Source organism: Xyrauchen texanus, chromosome 16 (genome assembly GCF_025860055.1).
Source record: "Xyrauchen texanus isolate HMW12.3.18 chromosome 16, RBS_HiC_50CHRs, whole genome shotgun sequence".
Classification (NCBI taxonomy): Eukaryota; Metazoa; Chordata; class Actinopteri; order Cypriniformes; family Catostomidae; genus Xyrauchen; species Xyrauchen texanus.
Genome location: NC_068291.1, coordinates 16745557 through 16764521, shown reverse-complemented (window position 1 = coordinate 16764521; position 18965 = coordinate 16745557). Strand labels below are relative to the sequence as shown.

General features: G+C 37.1%; 1 protein-coding gene across 2 annotated transcripts in view; it reads right to left on the bottom strand.

Annotated features, from left to right (window-relative positions):
- LOC127657051 (dihydropyrimidinase-related protein 5-like) overlaps positions 1-17908 on the bottom strand; it is a 37271-nt gene extending 19363 nt beyond the window's left edge. Inside the window, exons 1-6 of one of the 2 annotated variants that reach the window (XM_052145689.1) lie at positions 17786-17908; positions 14252-14520; positions 3362-3520; positions 3057-3236; positions 2144-2212; positions 1889-1933 (exon numbers count right to left, since the gene is read on the bottom strand). In XM_052145689.1, the coding sequence (XP_052001649.1) occupies positions 1889-1933; positions 2144-2212; positions 3057-3236; positions 3362-3520; positions 14252-14512 (714 nt within the window). In that variant the 5' untranslated portion in view covers positions 14513-14520; positions 17786-17908. Of the gene's footprint in view, positions 1-1888; positions 1934-2143; positions 2213-3056; positions 3237-3361; positions 3521-14251; positions 14521-15547; positions 15669-17785 lie in introns of those variants that run through there. The other variant, XM_052145691.1, reaches the window with a different exon arrangement.
- Positions 17909-18965: the final 1057 nt, after the last annotated feature.

The window sequence follows — 18965 nt, the reverse complement described above, 5'->3', positions numbered from 1 at the left end:
AAACAGATCCATTAATGATAAACACCTTAAAAACCTAAAAATTATTTTACTACTCTGTATTCACACATACTGTACTTTAGTGGAAAAAGAGGGAACACGTAATAATGAAAGTATACATTAGAGCAGTTTCTAAATTGGTGGGTCATGACCCAAAATCGGTCTCAGGTCTGTTCTGATATGGTCGAGGACAGTAGGGAACAAAAACAAAGCTAAATGCAAATAATACAATTCAACTAACCATACAGTTTTGCAAAGTTGGGATGGCTAATAGATAGGCTTATTAACTTTAAAAAGTGATGAGAAGATGGGCCATCTGCCCAATCAAAATACAGTATTTTGGCACAAATTCATCCGTCACTTGGTAATATGGCTAATAATACTAATACAATATTTATCCCAGTGTTTGTTTCATGTGTTTGCTGGTGAATTACACTTCTGATGTTTTTTTATGTGTTTACATATTTATCAGTTTTCCTATTCAGACAATTTAATGTTAATAACTTTGCATATTGTTGTGTCTATGACATTCATGGTCATTTTAATACATTTTAATTAGGGCGGGCGATTTAAATGCATTAATTCAGTGCGATTAATTATCTAAAAAATAATGTGTTAAAAAAAATAACGCAATTAATCATGTCCCCGGACTGTAGTAAGGAATATTCCTACCATCTGAGCAATTCAATTTTGAAGTACCAACTGCTTTCTCCAGGGGGCATTAAGAGAAACTTCAGCTGTACAGGCAACGTGCAGCATTTACAGAGAACAAACCACACTCACCAACAGCAGCCAGCACAAGATTAGTTCTTGCGTTCATACACAGCTTGATGGAGCGCAATTCCGGACACAGGGATCTCAAGACGTGTTTTCTACATTTTAAACTACATTTAACTCGCACAACAAACTCAAATAGGTATGTTTATGACGTAATGCAACCAAAGTGAGATGCTCCAAAAGCATCCATCTGATACGTGTTCATTGACGCATCCTTAGTAGACTGTTGACGAATTGAGTTGCAAAATGGATTGCTGTGAACTGTAGGCCAATGATAGGCTTCTGTTCAATAATATGGAAATAAACAATACATTGGATTCTAAAGTCACTTTTTGTTTTGTCTTATCAATTACTTAACACAATCACTTATCTCCTCTCCCACAATAATGTAACACATTTGAATTATATGAATCTAATTTTTTTAGAAATATATTATATATAAAAAAAATCATTATTGGAGGGGCTTTCTCAGAAAATATTTATATACGCAATTAATTTGATATATTGTATTAATTTAATTAATTAATAGGCATACCATGTAATTAATTTGATTTTTTTTTTTTTTTATTGATTGACAGCCCAAATTTTAATGTTTGATTTTATGGAGATTATATAATAAACAATTTTGGTACTATGTTAGTATGGAGACTAAATGGTGCCACATACTGAATATTTGCACAAAAAATAAACTCTGCTCCAGACATTCGCATAAATTATTTTGCAAAAGAAAGAGGCACCGCAGACATTAAAAGGAGCATCGTAAAGGACAAAACAGTTACCGCAATGTTATACTCATATAAAGAGAAGTGTTGCAAAAGAATTGATGCCAAAAGACTGTTGCAGAGAAAAAAAAGGATCTAACTTCTTGTTTTTGTTTACAACATATATTATTTTTATCAATTAAATACAGCAAAACAAATAAAACAAATACAATATTTTATTTTTTTGGCAAATATATGTGTCATCATTCTGACTCCATATTGTTGGGTCAACACTTGTGTACACTAATTTTACACTAATGTAAAATCTAGGTCCTGAAGCAAAGTCAGTAGACAACCACTGCATATATTTCATTATATGTTGATGATACATTTCAGCACTACATCATACTTACTCTGTTCGCAATGGTGATGGCCCGGTGAATGGCCTCTGCTTCCAGCTGTACATGGGTAATTCCCATTGTAAGTGAGAAAACACAAATGTCACCAGTTAAACCTAATGAAGGACAGATGCTTAAGAGTATTAATAATCCATCGAAATGCAATTAGGAGACAGGAAGGACTAGGAACAAAGGACATAGAGCAGCGGCGTGACTAATATCTTAAAGCAAAACCATTTCACGGTAATAGGATTTGAATGGTTACTTTACCTCCTCAGGTCTGCTTATCTCAATGCCCTCTGGTCCACTAATACCCAGATCCAATGCTTCTCTGGCACCCTTGCACGAATGAAAATAACATCAGATAACTCTCATAAGTAGCATGTGAATTGAACTGTGCAGGATGGAACACATGATCCAAGAACAGCATGTTTATGTTTCTCTGTTCCAAAACTTAAGTGAGTTGTTTACCTGGATAGCATCATAGGTACGTTCCTGATGTAAAGGCTGTTGCAAAATTTTAAGATACTGTACCTTGCTTTGGTTTAAATCTAAGGCAGCCAGATGGTGGGCATCGAGAGAAATGTTGACTATAAACATTTATATTTCATTCAATACAAATGTATTGAAAAGTATTGATACAAAAATATTAAAAAGCACCATTTTACCCAATAATTGTGTATTTATTGTGTATTCTTATGCTAGATGCTTATGTAGAGCAAGGGTTCCCAACTTTTTTTGTCTACCATTAATTAAATTATTTACTTTAATTACCCACTGACATTTTAAGTTTGAAATGTTTTATTAATATAATAAATAATAAATTAATAGACTAATTTTGCATATAAAATAAAGAGCTATACGTTTTTTTTTATTACGCATTTTTTTAAATAACCCTAACCTAACCCTTAACTTACCCTAACATATTTTACTTATGTGTACATATTATACAATAATAAAAAACGTACATAACAATTACATTTGTCAAGATAACGTCAAACTCTATTGGAATCAATTGTGAGTCGAGTCTCCCATATTTGTGGTGTAGAGAGTAGATTTGACCTATGTAGAGAGTTTCAGATCTCAGTAACTTATAAGGTTTCATTTCAGCAAGGCAGCTCACTAAGTTTTAGAGCAGAGCTTTGAGCATGGGAAGATTCTATAATGGTTAATTAATTTATACCTCAGCAACCAGCTCGCCGTTCTCAGCATGGACGCGGGCCACAGCGCCAATGTCCTTACAGTTCTGCAGGGCCTGGAACAGCTCACTGTCCCTCAGCATGTACATGTCCTTATAGGCCATGAACATCTGGAAGGAGTTCACACCTTTGTCTCGCACCAGCGTCTCCATCTGAGTACTAACCTGAGATGCAAATTGCACATTTGTCTCAAAAGGAATGAACATTCAACACATGTAATAAGTAAGTTGCACGAAGCATTAGTCCTCACTATTCCTATTACCTTACTATCTTAAATGTGTTTATGTACCTTTGGTCCCCACCAGGTCACTCCCACATGAAAGGCATAATCACAGCAGGCCTTGGCATCAGCGTGAGACCGACACTTTTCGTAAGCATCCAACAATGATTCATTCTTCTCTGGCAGCACGTGACCAATCACCATAGTAGTGCCTCCAGCCAGTGCAGCCTGTGAATAAGCAAACAACAGACTAACTGCTGTGAGATCCATACAGCATCAATATTAATCACTTGGTTTGATGGGCCTACAAAAATAAATAATAGCAACATGTTAAAGCATATACCAACTTTCCCAGTATTTGCAAAGCTAAGCCATTGCTAAAGTGTTCTGAGTCGTTGCTAGACCATTGCTAGGGTGTTTTGGTGGTTGCCAAGGTGTTGCTACAATATATGATTGTTTGGTTGTTCTGGGTGATTGCTAGGGCATTTCTAGTGTGTTGCTAGGGTGTTTTGGTTGATTCCCAAGGCATTGCTATGTAGTCGCTAAGTTGTACTGGGTGGTTTCCAGGGAATTTCCAGGGTGTTGCTAGGGTGTTTAGGGTGGTTACCAGGACATTGCTATGTAGTTGCTAAATTATTTTGGGTGGTTGCTATGGCATTACAAGGGTGCTGCTATGGTGTTTTGAGTTGTTGTCAGGGCATTGCTATTTAGTTGCTAATTTGTTCAGGTCGGTTGCTACATTATTGTTAAGGTGTTTAGGGTGGTTGCAAGGGCATTGCTATGTAGTTGCTAAGTTGTTCTGGGTGGTTTCCAGGGAATTACCAGGGTGTTGCTAGGGTGTTTTGGGTGGTTGCCAGGACATCGCTATGTAGTTGCTAAGTCGTTCTGTGCTGGGTCTCTGCAGATTGTTGCTAGGATGTTTAAGGTGGTTGCCAGGGCATTGTTGGGTGTTTGGGGTGGTTACCAGGGCAATGCTACACTATGTGATGCCAAGTTGTTCTGGGTGGTTGCTATTTTTTTTTTAGGGTGCTTACCAGGGGATTGCTATATAGTTGCAAAATTGTTCTGGGCAGTTGCTAGGGCATTACTAGGGTGTTCCTATGGTGTTTTGGGTGGTTGCCAGGGCATTGCTATGATGTTACTACGTTGTTCTGGGTGGTTGCTAGGGTGGTTTTTTTTTTTTTTTATTTTATTTATTTATAAACATATCTTTATTACGAGGATTAACCCCTTGAGATGAAGCATCTCGTTTTCGAGGGGGTCCTCCAATACATCAAAGCAAAAAAAGAACCAAAACAGCAGAGCAAATATCACGGTCAAAAACCGCACAACAAAACACAACAACACACACACACCAGCTCACAATGCTCAACCCCACCCTACCCAACACGATCCCTATAGATAACATGATAGAGAAACAACCACATGACTAGCATTGCACAAGGTCAAGGACTAAGAGTAATACAAAAAGAAAAAAAAAGAAAAAATAAATTGAGGATAAAAATAACAATAATAATAAATAAATGAATAAAAAAAAAATGGTTTCTAGGGCATTGCTAGGGAGTTTAATGTGGTTCCCAAGCCTTGCTATAAAGAGCACTGGATCCTTGCTAGGGCATTACTGGGGTGGTTGCTAAGGTGTTCTGGGTGGTTGCTAAGGCATTGCTAGGTGGTTGCAAAAGAGCCCACCCCCAAGTCTCTATAATATTTTAGCCTTTAGATTTGGCTTGTGTCCCTCCTTCAGTGTAAGTCTATGGGAATGTTTCACACATTTTATCAATCCTAAAGGCAAATATTGTACATCTAAGCACTAAGAATAGTATTAGCTCACACAACTCTCCTCAACAAGACACGTGATTTGAAGCCTGATTCATGTCCATTGAACAAACAATAGCCACATTTCCACTATTGGCCCAAATGAGGGCATGCTAGTGTGTGCCAGGGCAAGTTGCATTTCTACTGTCACTTCCGGGACATCATTGTGCCTCCTCAGGGCTTTATTTTGGCTAATGGTCAATGGCCTTTGGCCCGCCAATTACCCTTGTGCCAAACAAGGACAACTGGGGATTGAGGTAGGTTCAAAGGCGGAGTTTTGCTGAACTCTCCAGGATCCAGGGAACAATGGTACAGGTTCAGGAAAAATAAAACATTGTGGGTACAGTACAAATCCACTAAAACACACAATAGACAATGCGGTGCACTAAGGAAGAACTTTCCAGTTCTAGATCAAGGATGGTGTGCTGGGTCATCATCCCGCTGTCAGTGGAGAAACCACTCGGGACACCATGGCAGTTAAAGTCAGCGAGTTGTAAACAGGAACCTATCTTGCTAGTTAGCTAATGTTTGCAAACAATATAAACTCGATATTCTAGATAAATATATAACATGATACCTCAGCTTGTGCTTCCGTCTTGCTTGTGAAATGGGCGGGGTGTGTGACGTTTGCACCAGGGTGGTGTGTTAAGGGTTACGGTTTTAGGGCAAAGTTGCGAGACTATTGGCCAGATGATGGGAACGCAGATCGATTTTGGTCTCGCAGCTTGAGGTCCGAGGCTTTTGGCCCCGCCTTGCACTGGCCCGATAACGGAAAAGCGGCTATACTTCTTAAATGGAAGTATGGGCAATAATGATAGTGAAGCTTGCTTTAGCAAACTCCAGTAATTAACATTATACTATATCTGTCTGCACAAAATGATTTTCAAATTATTATACAGTTAGTAGAATCCTGGTTTTCAGTACAGTAAAACAATTATAAATAGTCTTTTTTAAAAGCATCTCTCAGCTGACATCCACTAAAGGGGGAGTGCATTTGTGTACCATTGTCTTTCCACACAATGGAACGAGTGAAAGGCTTTTTGCAGCAGTCTTTGCAGCAGTGCTCCTGTATCTATGGAAACAGAATCTGATCTCAATTTGTCTCAGTGCCTGGGGAGTCTAATGGTGGCAGCAGGGAGGAGAAAAGAGAATGCCACTTGTGTTGCCAAGGCTAACAATAACAGGGGCAATAACAACTCCTTTATTTGTCATCTCAGAGCCTGTAGTCATCAGAATAAGAGTGTGTGTATGTATGTGTGATGTTGAATCGTACCCTGCAGTTGACTGAGGCAATCTGTCAGTGTGCCATGCTCAATGTCTGCTGAGTGACCCATGGGATTTTTATAGGCAGGGCAGCCTGCTAAAGCGACCATGTTTCTGCTTTTTAACTATTTATAAAACACCAACAAATGAATGTGACATTAAATTGATGTTACATCACACATCTTATGGTTTAGGGTTGTGCAGAGATGCTACATTGCATATAATCATTTATCTGCAATATGAAAATAATTTATATCACATTAAACTATTATACTCGTATATAATGTAAGGAAAAACATGTTACAACCTGGACTTCAGGAAAGACTTTAGAAAAAAGCTCAAGATCTTGGATACCAGCATAGGACTCCTAGTGATACTTTCACACTAGCTCCTTTTGGAGAAGGAGAACTTATTGAGTTGTTGTGAGATGAAAGGAGCCTGACAGATAGTGGGGGCCACCCAAGGTGTGAAGGGGTCCAAAGTCTAATGACATCTCTCGGTGATTTTAGCTTCTACTTTCTCTCTGTCTGTCCCAACTTGTAATGAAATGTGACTCCAAAATGTTCTTTTGTCCTATACAGAAGTGACAAAGCTACAAAAGCTCAAGTAATTTTCATTTCCATACTAACATTACGTTAATTTAAAATACTAAACTTAAAATGGTTTAATTCAAGTCAAAATATTTACTTAACATGTCTGAATCATCCTTAATACAATAGGTTACACCCACAAAACTTTGTAAGGGTTAGATCAGGTAAAAATAACTCAAAGAATAGTTCACCAAAAAAATCTCAATTCTCTCATCATTTACTTTCATTCAATCCCAGATGTGTATGTCTTTCTTTCTTCTACTGAATGCAAATTAAGATTTTTAGAAGAATATCTCCGCTTTGTAGGTCCTTTCAATGCAAGTGAATGGTGACTAGAACTTTGAAGCTCCAAAAATAACATAAAGGCAGCATAAAAGTAATCCATTTGACCCCAGTGGGGTCAAATGAAATCTTCTGAAGCAATGAAATTACTTTGCGTGAGAATCTGATGAATATTTAAGTAATTTTTTACTATACTTCTCCACTTTCATGTTAGCATTCAGAATTTGAAAGTGAAAGTGGAGATTTATTGTAAAAAATGACTTAAATATTGATCTATTTTTCACTTGCACCTATATTATCTGTTCAAAATACAGATTTAGCCACTGGAGTTATGATTACTTTTATGCTGCCTTTATGTGATTTTTAGAGCTTGTAAGTTCTGTTCATAATTCACTTGCATTGTATGGACTAGGGGTGGGCGATATACCAGTAGAAATTTGGCAACTGACATACATTTTGGCTTTTCATCTGTATCGTGCAACTCATTCTATTCATGTCACACATATGTGGTACACATTTTGTCTGAGAAATGGAGGAGGAAGTTTAATTGAGAAATGGAGGAGGAAGGCGGGGCGGCTTCACGTGAGACTGGGAGAATTGAAGAAAAGTTTTTTCTAGGACAAGTTTTCAGTGGCCGCTCAAGCTACATTTCGGCCCGCCGCAGCAAATTCATTCTTCTCGCATTCTGAATATGCTTCTCATCTCACACACGCAGCTGTGCATCACGTGATTGTCGTGCTCGTCCACTCCAGCAGGCTTCCAGACTGTGGTCCACAGACAGGAGAGCGTGTGATCACTGGTGCATCTGTTTTTTCTCTATCACCGACAAACCTCAAAACTTACGTGACCAATTTTTTTTACTTTAAAGCAATATGGAGGAAGTCAAACGGTGAGAAAGCCCGACATTCTAACCAACACTGACGAGGAAACAGTTAAAAAAAATGTGTCATGCGCTAACAATTACGTGTCATCTGTCAAGCGGATGTTTTAAACTACACATCATCACCCTTAACAAAATTCAGTTTGAATGATGTTAGATATTAGAAAGGAAACTGGCTTTGTTTTCAGATATTCAAATATTGTCTATGGAGATAACTTAAAATAGCTAAATGAAGTGATTTTTTACTCATGAATAAGATTTTTATCCTAAGGAAATGTTTATAATAATAATACTAGTCAACAACATCAGACTGAAATGTAAAATTTTGCATTGTGGTAAGGTTGATTACCACTTTTTGAATACCTCCAATTCATTTATTTAAACTCTGACTGTTTCTAAAGTCCTAACAAAGAGAAAAGTAATCATCATTATTTAATTCAATTACTGGATTAAAAACAATAGGCATTACAATATATTTATTGATTGATTTTTATTGATTTGTTTGATAAATCATGAAATATATCATTATCGTGATATAAAATTAGTGATATCGTGATATTAGATTTTGGTCATATCGCCCACCCCTAGTACGGACCTAAAGAGCTGAAATATTCTTAAAATTTAGTGTTTCCTTTCCAATTTGGTTTTTGCAGCATTTAGATCCCTTACCGGTCCTAACTACAGCAGGCCTATATACTAAACACTACAAAACTATTTTTGAAACATATTTTCATCTTTAATTTAGCTAAATACAGTGTATCCTTATAAAATATCCTTTGTGAATATGTCTCTTTGACTATATGTTTTCACATAAACATCCAGTCAATAAATGAGTCAGATAGTAATTTAGTAACTGATCTGAGTAGGGCTGCAACTAACAATTATTTTGATATTCGATTAATCTTCTATAATTTCTTCGATTAATCTATAAATGAAATTTGAGTTAAATATTATAGAAAAAACATACTGTAAATGATAAAGGTGGAAGGATTTGGCTCGATTTACAGTACTGAACTTATGATTCGATACTCTCACAAAACTTTGAACAAAGCCTGAATCATGACAAGTTTAAATGTATTACTATTATTAATACATTTAAGGCATATGCAAAACCTTTCCTTTCATTACTTGTAAAAATATGTAGAACAAAAGGTATGTTCATTAAGAGTAAAATGATCGATGGATGAGTGGAACAAAAAATAAGCCCAGCAGAGGGCAATGTTGACAACATAATAAGGATAATAATTCTGCCCAGCTGAAAAAAAAAAAATTCATAATTAAATAATTAATTAAATTTATAATAACATGTGCTTGTACACTGTCACTGATTACACACATTTTAAATTGGGATGAAACGATTAGTCAACATTATCGGCAACTATACTGCAGAAGAAAAAAACTGTTATCTGACAATGTTGAATATAATATTAAAAATATTACTATTTTAAAATATAATAAAAAATTTAATAGATCTTGAAGATAAGCATATTTTGTCTTTACCGCACTCACAGAAGTATTACCAAGTGAAAAAATACACTAATATACAAAATACACTTGTATTTAAGATACATTCTCTTAAACCAAGTCTAAATATCTTATACGTTGCTTCTCAATTAAATGTATCTTGTTTTAAGGATTTTTAGACATTTTTAATGGAAAAGAAAAACACTTGATAACAACAGGATATTTTTACAGTGAATTTCTTTAACGAATTAAACTTAAGTATTTTTTCCTCTTTAAATCAGTGAATGTCATTTAGAGGTATTTTTAAAAGATGATTTTCTTCTCTTTATTGTTAGAAAAAGGGCAGGTGTGGTCTCCGCAGGGTCTGGGTAAGACCCCCTTCCCTATATGCGTGTAAGGGCCCCGGCCGTGATTGCTCTATGCGAGAAACATAGAGAGAAAAGAGGCCCAGCCAGGCTAGCCCGTTCCCAGGTTGGCAAACATCCCCTTGTTCCCCTCTCAGGGTAACTAGAAGGATCCCGATGTTCGTATGGGGCATTGGGGAAGGGTACGTGCAGCCAGGTACAGACGATGCGCGGCACTGGATGAATCCCTGCCCGCCTCTGTATCAGCAGTTCACGTACACGGCACATGGCAAGATTGGAATGGGTCCCCTAGTGTCGCTTCTCCGACACAACGTGGAGAGAGCGACAGAAGGGGAACGTTTGTTTACGTATGTAACCTCTATTCCCCGAGGGAGGGAACGACACGTTGTGTCTTTCCTCCGCCATGTCGCTGAACCGAGCCACTGTTGTGGCCGGACCATTTCCGGCTCCTCAGAAAAATCCTGACTAAACTTCCGTATTTGCCCCGCTTAAATACCCGTATGCGGGGGCGGGGTATGCAAATACTGACTGCCAACTCTCATTGGCCCTATTCAATAGGTCAGAGGTGAATATCGGCGCTCAAGAGAGACCCCTAGTGTCGCTTCTCCGACACAACGTGTCGTTCCCTCCCACGGGGAACGGAGGTTACATACGTAACCAAACGTTAAGAGCTAATTATTAATCGTTGCAATAATTGACGAATAGTCGAATAATTGTTCAAATAATCACTTGATTAATCTATTATCAAAATAATCATTAGTTGCAGCCTTAATTTTAAGCATTTTAAATTAATATTGTGTGTTTTAAAATAGTATTGTCACTGATTACATTTTTCTAAACTATTCTTTGAAACATATGTGTATGTTATCCAGTAAAATAATGTTTGCCATGGTATAAATTTGCAGGTGAAATCAGACATTACATTTGGCATTATCAAGATGATAAAATATCAGGACCCCAATGTTTCCCATTAATTACCTAGATTATGGCGAGGGCGTTTTGTCCCGCCACAGTTTCATAATGAATCGAAAATATTTTTACACTTCTAGTAATAACATATAAGATATCTAACGTTGTGTTTTGCGCCCTTGCTTCGGCAAAGCATCTCTCACTCCCAGTCAGTCAGCCTCAGCCCCACCCCCTGCTGTACACGCATATGCTCACACAAACACACTGGAACTGTTAACGTTATTTCCAGAGGCTCTGACAACGTAACTATTTTCAGCATCTGAGAAAGTTCAAAACACTAACCACTTTTGATTCATTTCATGATTGCTCCTAGGGCAAGTGTCTGGGACAAGTGTATTTTTGAAGGGGCAAGTGAATGAGAATTTTACTTGCCTGACCGGACAAGCAGACTGATTAAAAGTCAATAACAAAAAAACAATATATACTTGTGATAGCCTAGGCCTGTGTCATTTATAAGTTAATATTTTTATTCTGCTGTTGAACGTAATCAAGAGCACGTAAGTCCTGAGTTGCACTTTAATTATTGTCACTTTATAACTGGCTGCTACCTCAATAACTGCTATGTGCATAGAACAATATCTCATAGTATGTTATGTTTACATTTGGCATATTTAGAAACTGTCATCTTTTTGCACTACTGTGTACTGGTCGGCGCTGGACTGTCTCTCACTGTGCCCATTGTCCTGTTAATCTCTAGTAATTTATTGTACTGTCCTGTACTTTTTGCACACGTTTGCATGTGCACTTTATATAGGAATATTATTTAGTCTGTGTAGTCTCATGTGGTTCTGTGTTTGTCCTATGTTGTTTTATGTAGCACCATGGTCCTGGAGGTACATTGTCTCGTTTCACTGTGTACTGTACAAACTGTATATGATTGAACGACTATAAAAACCACTTGACTTGACTTTAAATTGTTTAATTCTTTAGCGATCTAGTAACAGCTGCACCCTGTTTGATTGACAGGGGCGTATGTGTGTGTGCTGAACATGCTCTCGCTAATGCGCAACTGAACGATCAAATACATTTTAAAATTCCAGTCTTGGTGAGGTATTCATGTAAACACAGAGAGTGATGTCTAAAGTGAACATAAACAGCAGAGAAAAAAAGCATCTAGTGTGTCATTATAATAATCAAACAACCAAAACAAGAAAACGCTCTTGACTGAGTAACTTTAGTATCTTTAAAAAGTATGAATATATTATAATAATACAGTGAAGACCTGTAGTAGCTTCATGTTGCATTTCATTCTGAATGTTTACTTAAATGCTTGATAGCCTACTGCTGTTAAAAACTTTTAAAGCTGTTAAAAGCACTGAATGTTTTTATTGATATTTTATTACTGACTGTTTTTACTAGTCTTGAATAATTACTTAAGAGCTTGAAAACATTCTTCCATAATTAACAAATTAGTTAGTGTTATTATTTGTTGTGGCTTTGAAGCTGGTATCGAGAATTGTCAAATTTCACAACAGACTACTGAAATTTTGGTATTGTGATAATTTAATGTCTATATTGCACATGGCAGATCTTGCTGCAATAACATGATGAAAACGTAGATCTCATTCCATAGAACTATGAGCATCCCATTAATGGTTGCGATGGTTTGACTACCATATCTAACATAAAGTAATTATCATATGACAACAGCTTCCTCCCCTACACAGTACAGTTTCCATTTCTGTCGCAGAGAATTTAGTTGATTGCATAGGTACACTATTAGGTTGGGCATCCGTCATAATTTTTGAAAAATATACAACATAAACTTTGACATAAGGTTGACTAAATATAATAAAACTAAAAAAGATATTTGACACAGGATTAAAACTAAGACTAAACTAAAAAACAGCTGACAAAATGAACACTAGTATTCAGTTGCCAGGTCATTAGGATTGTATTAATGCAAAGCCAATGTTTACATTTTTTTGATCAGTGTGGTACCACCTCCGCCTCATTTTGAGCCAGGAAAAACCCTGTATGGTAATACTTAATGTCGAGCCCTGGCTCAAATGTATGCTCTAGTTGATTTTGTGTTTTGACCATTTGTGAACTGCGTTAAACTCTGTTACGTTTATGCTTTGTGGGTGTGACTTTTTTGCTGTGTCATCACCATTCCTATCTATACAACCAATGTGTTTATGATTAAATTACTACTAGAGCACACAATTGCTTATAAGAGCACAAAGTTCTTTATAGATCTAGTCTCTTATTTTACTCTCAAAATGCACCAGACTGATGCATTTAACTTTATAATGTACAAAATTTTCTTACGAGGGAGCAAACCCCCAGACCCCCCAACAGGGTCCAAGGTCCACCCACCATAGTCTCACAAGATCCTGTGGGAAACACTGGAACCCTAAGTATTATTATAGATTATATTCAGCATTATACACAGTTAAATACAGCACAATCATCTGTAAACGCAGTGTAGATTCACTCTCGCACTGAAAAGTCTCATCCCAGTGACCATTTAATTACATGCACTCATCACACGATCTAAAACACTTTAAACCACACACTTTGACCTCTGAGATATCAGCATGACATCAGTGAAAGCAGCTAAATTAATTACACTGAAACTGAAAGCACGGTATGATGTTGCACAGTTAAATCAAAATGATTGCGCTCCCTTTCTCCATTGCGATCTTTTTGATTGAAGTGGATGCGTGCGCTTGCTCGCTCGATGTTCAGTGAAGTTTAACAGAAAACTCGCAAGTGGTAAGAACAAACAGTTTCGTGAAATATGCACCTGATTTCTAATTCAGAACATTATAAAACAGAAATCAGCAGTCAAATGTAAGGATGTACGTGCTGGAGAGAAACAACTCTTAAGCGGGTCAAACGGCACAATCACTCTTTCAATGCACCTGATGCAGCAACCATTATGGTTCATTATGCAACATATTTCTCACCGGGCTGTAAAGTGACATCACAGATGGAGCTTCTCCGTGCTCACAGCATATATCCAAATAATCGATAATCAAATTTGCTGTCGATGATTTCCATTATCGATAACAGCCGATTTTATCCATTAGTTGTTGCAGCACTAGATCTGACATCTTTTTGACTGATTCATTAAATAAACCAGCTCTTAAGAGTTATTCGTTCATGTTTGGTTTTGCAAGCAGCTAGGAAATTTTGCAATGGCCAAGATTCAGATTCAACATTTGTAGATTAAGCAGCAGTGCTGAATAACAGTGCAGAAAAGACTGGCATAGTTCAATAATTGAGGATATTATTTGAGTGGATCAAAGTTAGAATGTAATACAGTACAACCATACCAACAGTCGTGGAGTTAAGCCAGCCCACTTTATTGATCAGTGTACAATACCTTTGTGCCACTGTAGAAGTCATCCACGGTGCTGGCATTCATGAAGCTCTCGTTCAGGTGAACACTGGTGTCGATACCCCCTGGCAGCACCAGCTTTCCTGTGGCATCTATAACTTTGGCCCCTCCAGGGATCATCAGCTCCTTGCCCACTTGCTGGATAATTCCATTTTCAATGTACACATCGGCTTCCTGTGTGAAGTCATCATTCACCACTTTACCACCCTTTATGAGGATGCGCACCATTGCTGAGCTGGTAGACATGGTTCAATCTAAGAGGGAGAGAGAGAGAGAGAGAGACAGAGAGAGGGAATTAAAAAACTGATTGGGTATTATAAAACCCAATTCAATCTTAGAACATATTATTTGAGCCAAACCCATCTGTCACAAGAGAGATCATAGTGTATAGCCTAATTTATAAAATGGAAAAAGCTGAATCTTTTGCAAGCCTGCATTTATACAACCCGCAGTGTCGTTTTGAAATTAGTTTGTTGAGTACAATAAATAAAGAAAGAACATCACATACAAACCCTAGCCTATTTTCGCCTGCTCTTTTTTTAAATGTTGGTCTTTGTACTCATGCCTCAGACGGAAGCTTTTGGAGCATCTAACATTGGTTGCGTGACTGCGTCATGTCTCAATAGTTTTCATTACTTCTAGTCATAAGTGCAGTATTTTTAGGACAATATGTCAAGTTAAACTTAGTTTGAAACTTTAAAAAATCCATCCTGCTGTCTGTGAAAGCAAAAGCCCATCTCTGGAAGGCTGTGCTGCCTACTCGCTGGTTTGACGTGGCGAGTTGCCTGTATAAATTACCTCACCCACCTCACGTATTTTATGTATACACATACTTTTGAAATTACACCACATATCTCGATGGAAAGCTTGTGCAAATCCACTTTTCAACATTTGGTCTATGGAACAACCTCGATCTTGACTTGAATTCCGAACAGAATCAATCTTTAAATGCATAGCCCAAACTGTCCACGGCTTGGTTTTAAAGAGGTTACAAACCATTATGCCAGACTTGAATCTCACTTGAGTGTGTAAAACGACACCAAAATTGTGTGATATCCTCAGCTTGGCATGAGTCATCACATTATCAACTCCAGCTCTTAACATGATAATTACATATATGAAAACTTTAATTATTCATGACACATTAACACAAATCCAGACCAAGCACTGCAGTGAATCACTTTGAAAGACTGAAACATCAATCATCCCACACTGTAAATACACTACTGTATAAAAGTGTAATGCTGGCATGTTTAGTTATGTAAAAGCAGGATAGCTCACCTAAATGATGACAGATTCTGTGAACTATCCCTTTAAAACTAACTCATGATCTCTCACATCCGAGGTATTCTGACCTAGATTTTCATGCACAGGGATGCGGTTTATTAGCCATTAATTTATGTACTGTAGACTGGCAGCTGTTGTTGCACATTCCCTGCAGCAATGTACTTCCTCATCATCTAATTCCAAGTGTAGCATGCATGCGAGTCTATGCTGCAAAGTGAGCCAGGGAGCAGGTGGGTGCGGCAGACTCACAGTATGGCGCTGCCCATGGCACCACCATTCTTACTAGCCCCTTCTTGTGTGTGCACAAGGAGGGGCTACTTTGGAGCAATTGAAGAAGGGTGTGTCCTCAGACATCCTACTATAAACAGAAACTGTACTGTGCATAAGCTACATCTGTCCTGTCTTCACAACTTAGCCTGAAGAAAAATGATTGGAGCATTTGTTCTTCGTCATGACTCATAGAGGCCTTCATCCACTTTTGAACGGTGGCATATTCAGAGAGATCAAGACAGATCTCTTCGGGGCAAAATGAATTTGACAAACTACTAGGGTCTATAAGCAGACCGGTATCATAGAAAAAGGTGCTTCATCAAACTGGACTGGATGAGATCAAAACAGCAATCCAGGCAAGGATTGTAAGGGGAACATTTTCAAGGGGCTTGAATTTTCATTTTAACTGTATGAAACAAATTAATGGACATGCAAATAAAACAAATAAATGGAATGAAAAATAAAAGATAAAATAACAAATATGGTCAAATGTTTCTTAGCCAGATTGTTAATACTTCTAGCTTCGAGTTATTTCAAATAACCATTCAAACAGTCCAATTAGGTAAACATTAGGGGTGAGTAAAAATACTGACTTTACGATTAACCACGATTTTAATTTGTATGATCCCAATATTTGATTCTTTAAATACCAAGATTGATCTTTTACTTAAAAACATACTTCAGTTTTCATTATAACTGTTAAACAAACAGCAACTGAACTGCATAATTTGGGCCCTGTTGTTAATTTAAAAAAAAAAGATTTTACCTAGAAGGTTCCCTGTATAATTTCCATTTTAGAGATGATTTCATAGTGTATGTAAGCAAAATCGACATTATATAGTAAATGTACCTAAATGAATCAGAATCGAACAGAAACGTTTCAAAATAGGAATCGAAATGAGAGCTTATGAATGGGAATCGAATCGAGAGCTAATGAATCAGAATCGAATCGAGAGCTAATGAATCGGAAACAAATCGAGAGCTAATGAATCAGAAACGAATCGAGAGCTAATTAATTGGAATCGAATCGAGAACTTATCAATCGGAATCGAATCGAGAGCTAATGAATCGGAAACAAATCGAGAGCTAATGAATCAGAAACGAATCGAGAGCTAATGAATCGGAAACAAACCGAGAGCTAATGAATCAGAATCAAATCGAGAGCTAATGAATCGGAATCGAATCGAGAACTTATCAATCAGAATCGAATCGAGAGCTAATGAATCGGAAACAAACCGAGAGCTAATGAATCGGAATCGAATCGAGAGTTAATGAATATGAAACGAATCGAAAGCTTATGAATCTGAATCGAATCGAGAGCTAATGAATCGGAATCGAATCGAGAACTTATCAATCGGAATCGAATCGAGAGCTAATGAATCGGAATCGAATCGAGAGTTAATGAATATGAAGAGCGATTTTATTAACAAGTTTAACACTCATGCAATGCAGTAGTAGGCTAATTCAATTTAATATGAGGTGTACATTTATGTGCACGAGGTTTCATTTAGAGACTGCTGCTGCTTCTGATGATGATGATAGACTAATCCCACTTGGACCTTATCGAGCCTTTCACACACAAAGGGGTGACCAACCCTTACACTAGAGAGCACGATCAATATGCTTCAAGACACGAGATAACAGACATTAGTTGTTTTTTAAATGCTATAATAGCATCATCAGAATCCATCAGAATGTGTTCTCGTGTGTTATTACCGTGTTAATAGCTGGTTAATAGCTGGTATCAACGCTAATTAACAAGAATTTAAAAAAAAAAATTAAATTGTGATCGAGAATAAAACATTTAACCATTAAAAGGAGCATAATAAGAAACACAAAAATGAGAGACCGTATACATGACAGACAACTGTAGTATAGCAATATCTCTGTCAACTAGTCAGTGAAGATTTTCTTCAAATAGCTTACAAATTAATGCAGAATAACAAGCCATCTTGCACTTACTTCTTGAGCTATATCCTTAAACACGATTTTTGTTCACTTTTAGCGTTGTTTAACAATAAAGCCTGGTTAGACGGGCAGGCAGATGCTTCGGTTGGTCCAACCCGGCAAACCGTTCGCTTTCAGCAGCATCCAGACTGTGAGAGCCGTTGACCAATCACAGGCGAGACACACTGAGACAGCCTTAGCAGTGACCAATAGAATTGTGGTATGGGCGTGTCCAGTCATCAGTGGTACGTACCATTTGTAAGGAATCATAGGGGATGAAATTGAAGATCACTATGCCACTGTGGCAGAACTGTAAATCCAGACCAGAAATTATTATTTTTTTATTCTTATTTGTTTGCTTATTACCAAATGCATAATTATTACACTATTTTGTTTAGATCTTTAATAAACCTGCTGCATGCTTGCTCCCAACAAGATTTTTTAATGTTTGTTTATTTATTTATTGTTCTCTGTGAAGTTATTACATTACATTTTAAAATAGGGTCACCGAACTACAGTAAAATGTTTTGAGTCAAAATTCCAACTGTGGCTAAATTGGTTAGTAATAAAGCATCGACCGAACCAGATATTCCGTCGCAGCACAATAGTAATGACTTCATGAATTTCTTTACTGATAAAATAGAAATAATCAGAAATAAAATTGGAACTATCCAATCAACTGTCGCTGCACCTCAATTGTCTCATAAATTTCCTCTCGAGTATCTTCAATCCTTCGCTGTCATAGTTCATGAAGAGCTAACAAAACTTACCAAAAAATCAAAAGCCGCAACATGTATTTTAGATCCAATACCAACTAAGGTTTTAAAAAGATATATTCCCTGTAATCTCAGAACCTCTTCTTTATATTATTGCCTCCTCACTATCCTTAGGACATGTCCCAAGAAACTTTAAAAGGACAGTTATCAAACCGCTTATTAAGAAGCCACAGTTTGATCCTGGAGATTTGGCTAATTATATGTCGATTTTAAATCTCCAATTTATGTCGAAAATACTAGAAAAGATAGTGTTGGGGGAGTCGTTGACGCCATGCGAGGGTCGGATATGTGAACAGCGAGTTCTATGCACAGCTAGTTTTTAATTAGTTTTGTGCCCTAAACAGGTGAACTATGAAGACAATATGTCAAAGAATTCCAAAAAATCTTTTACTTAAAAAAAAAAAACATATCTTTCCCTG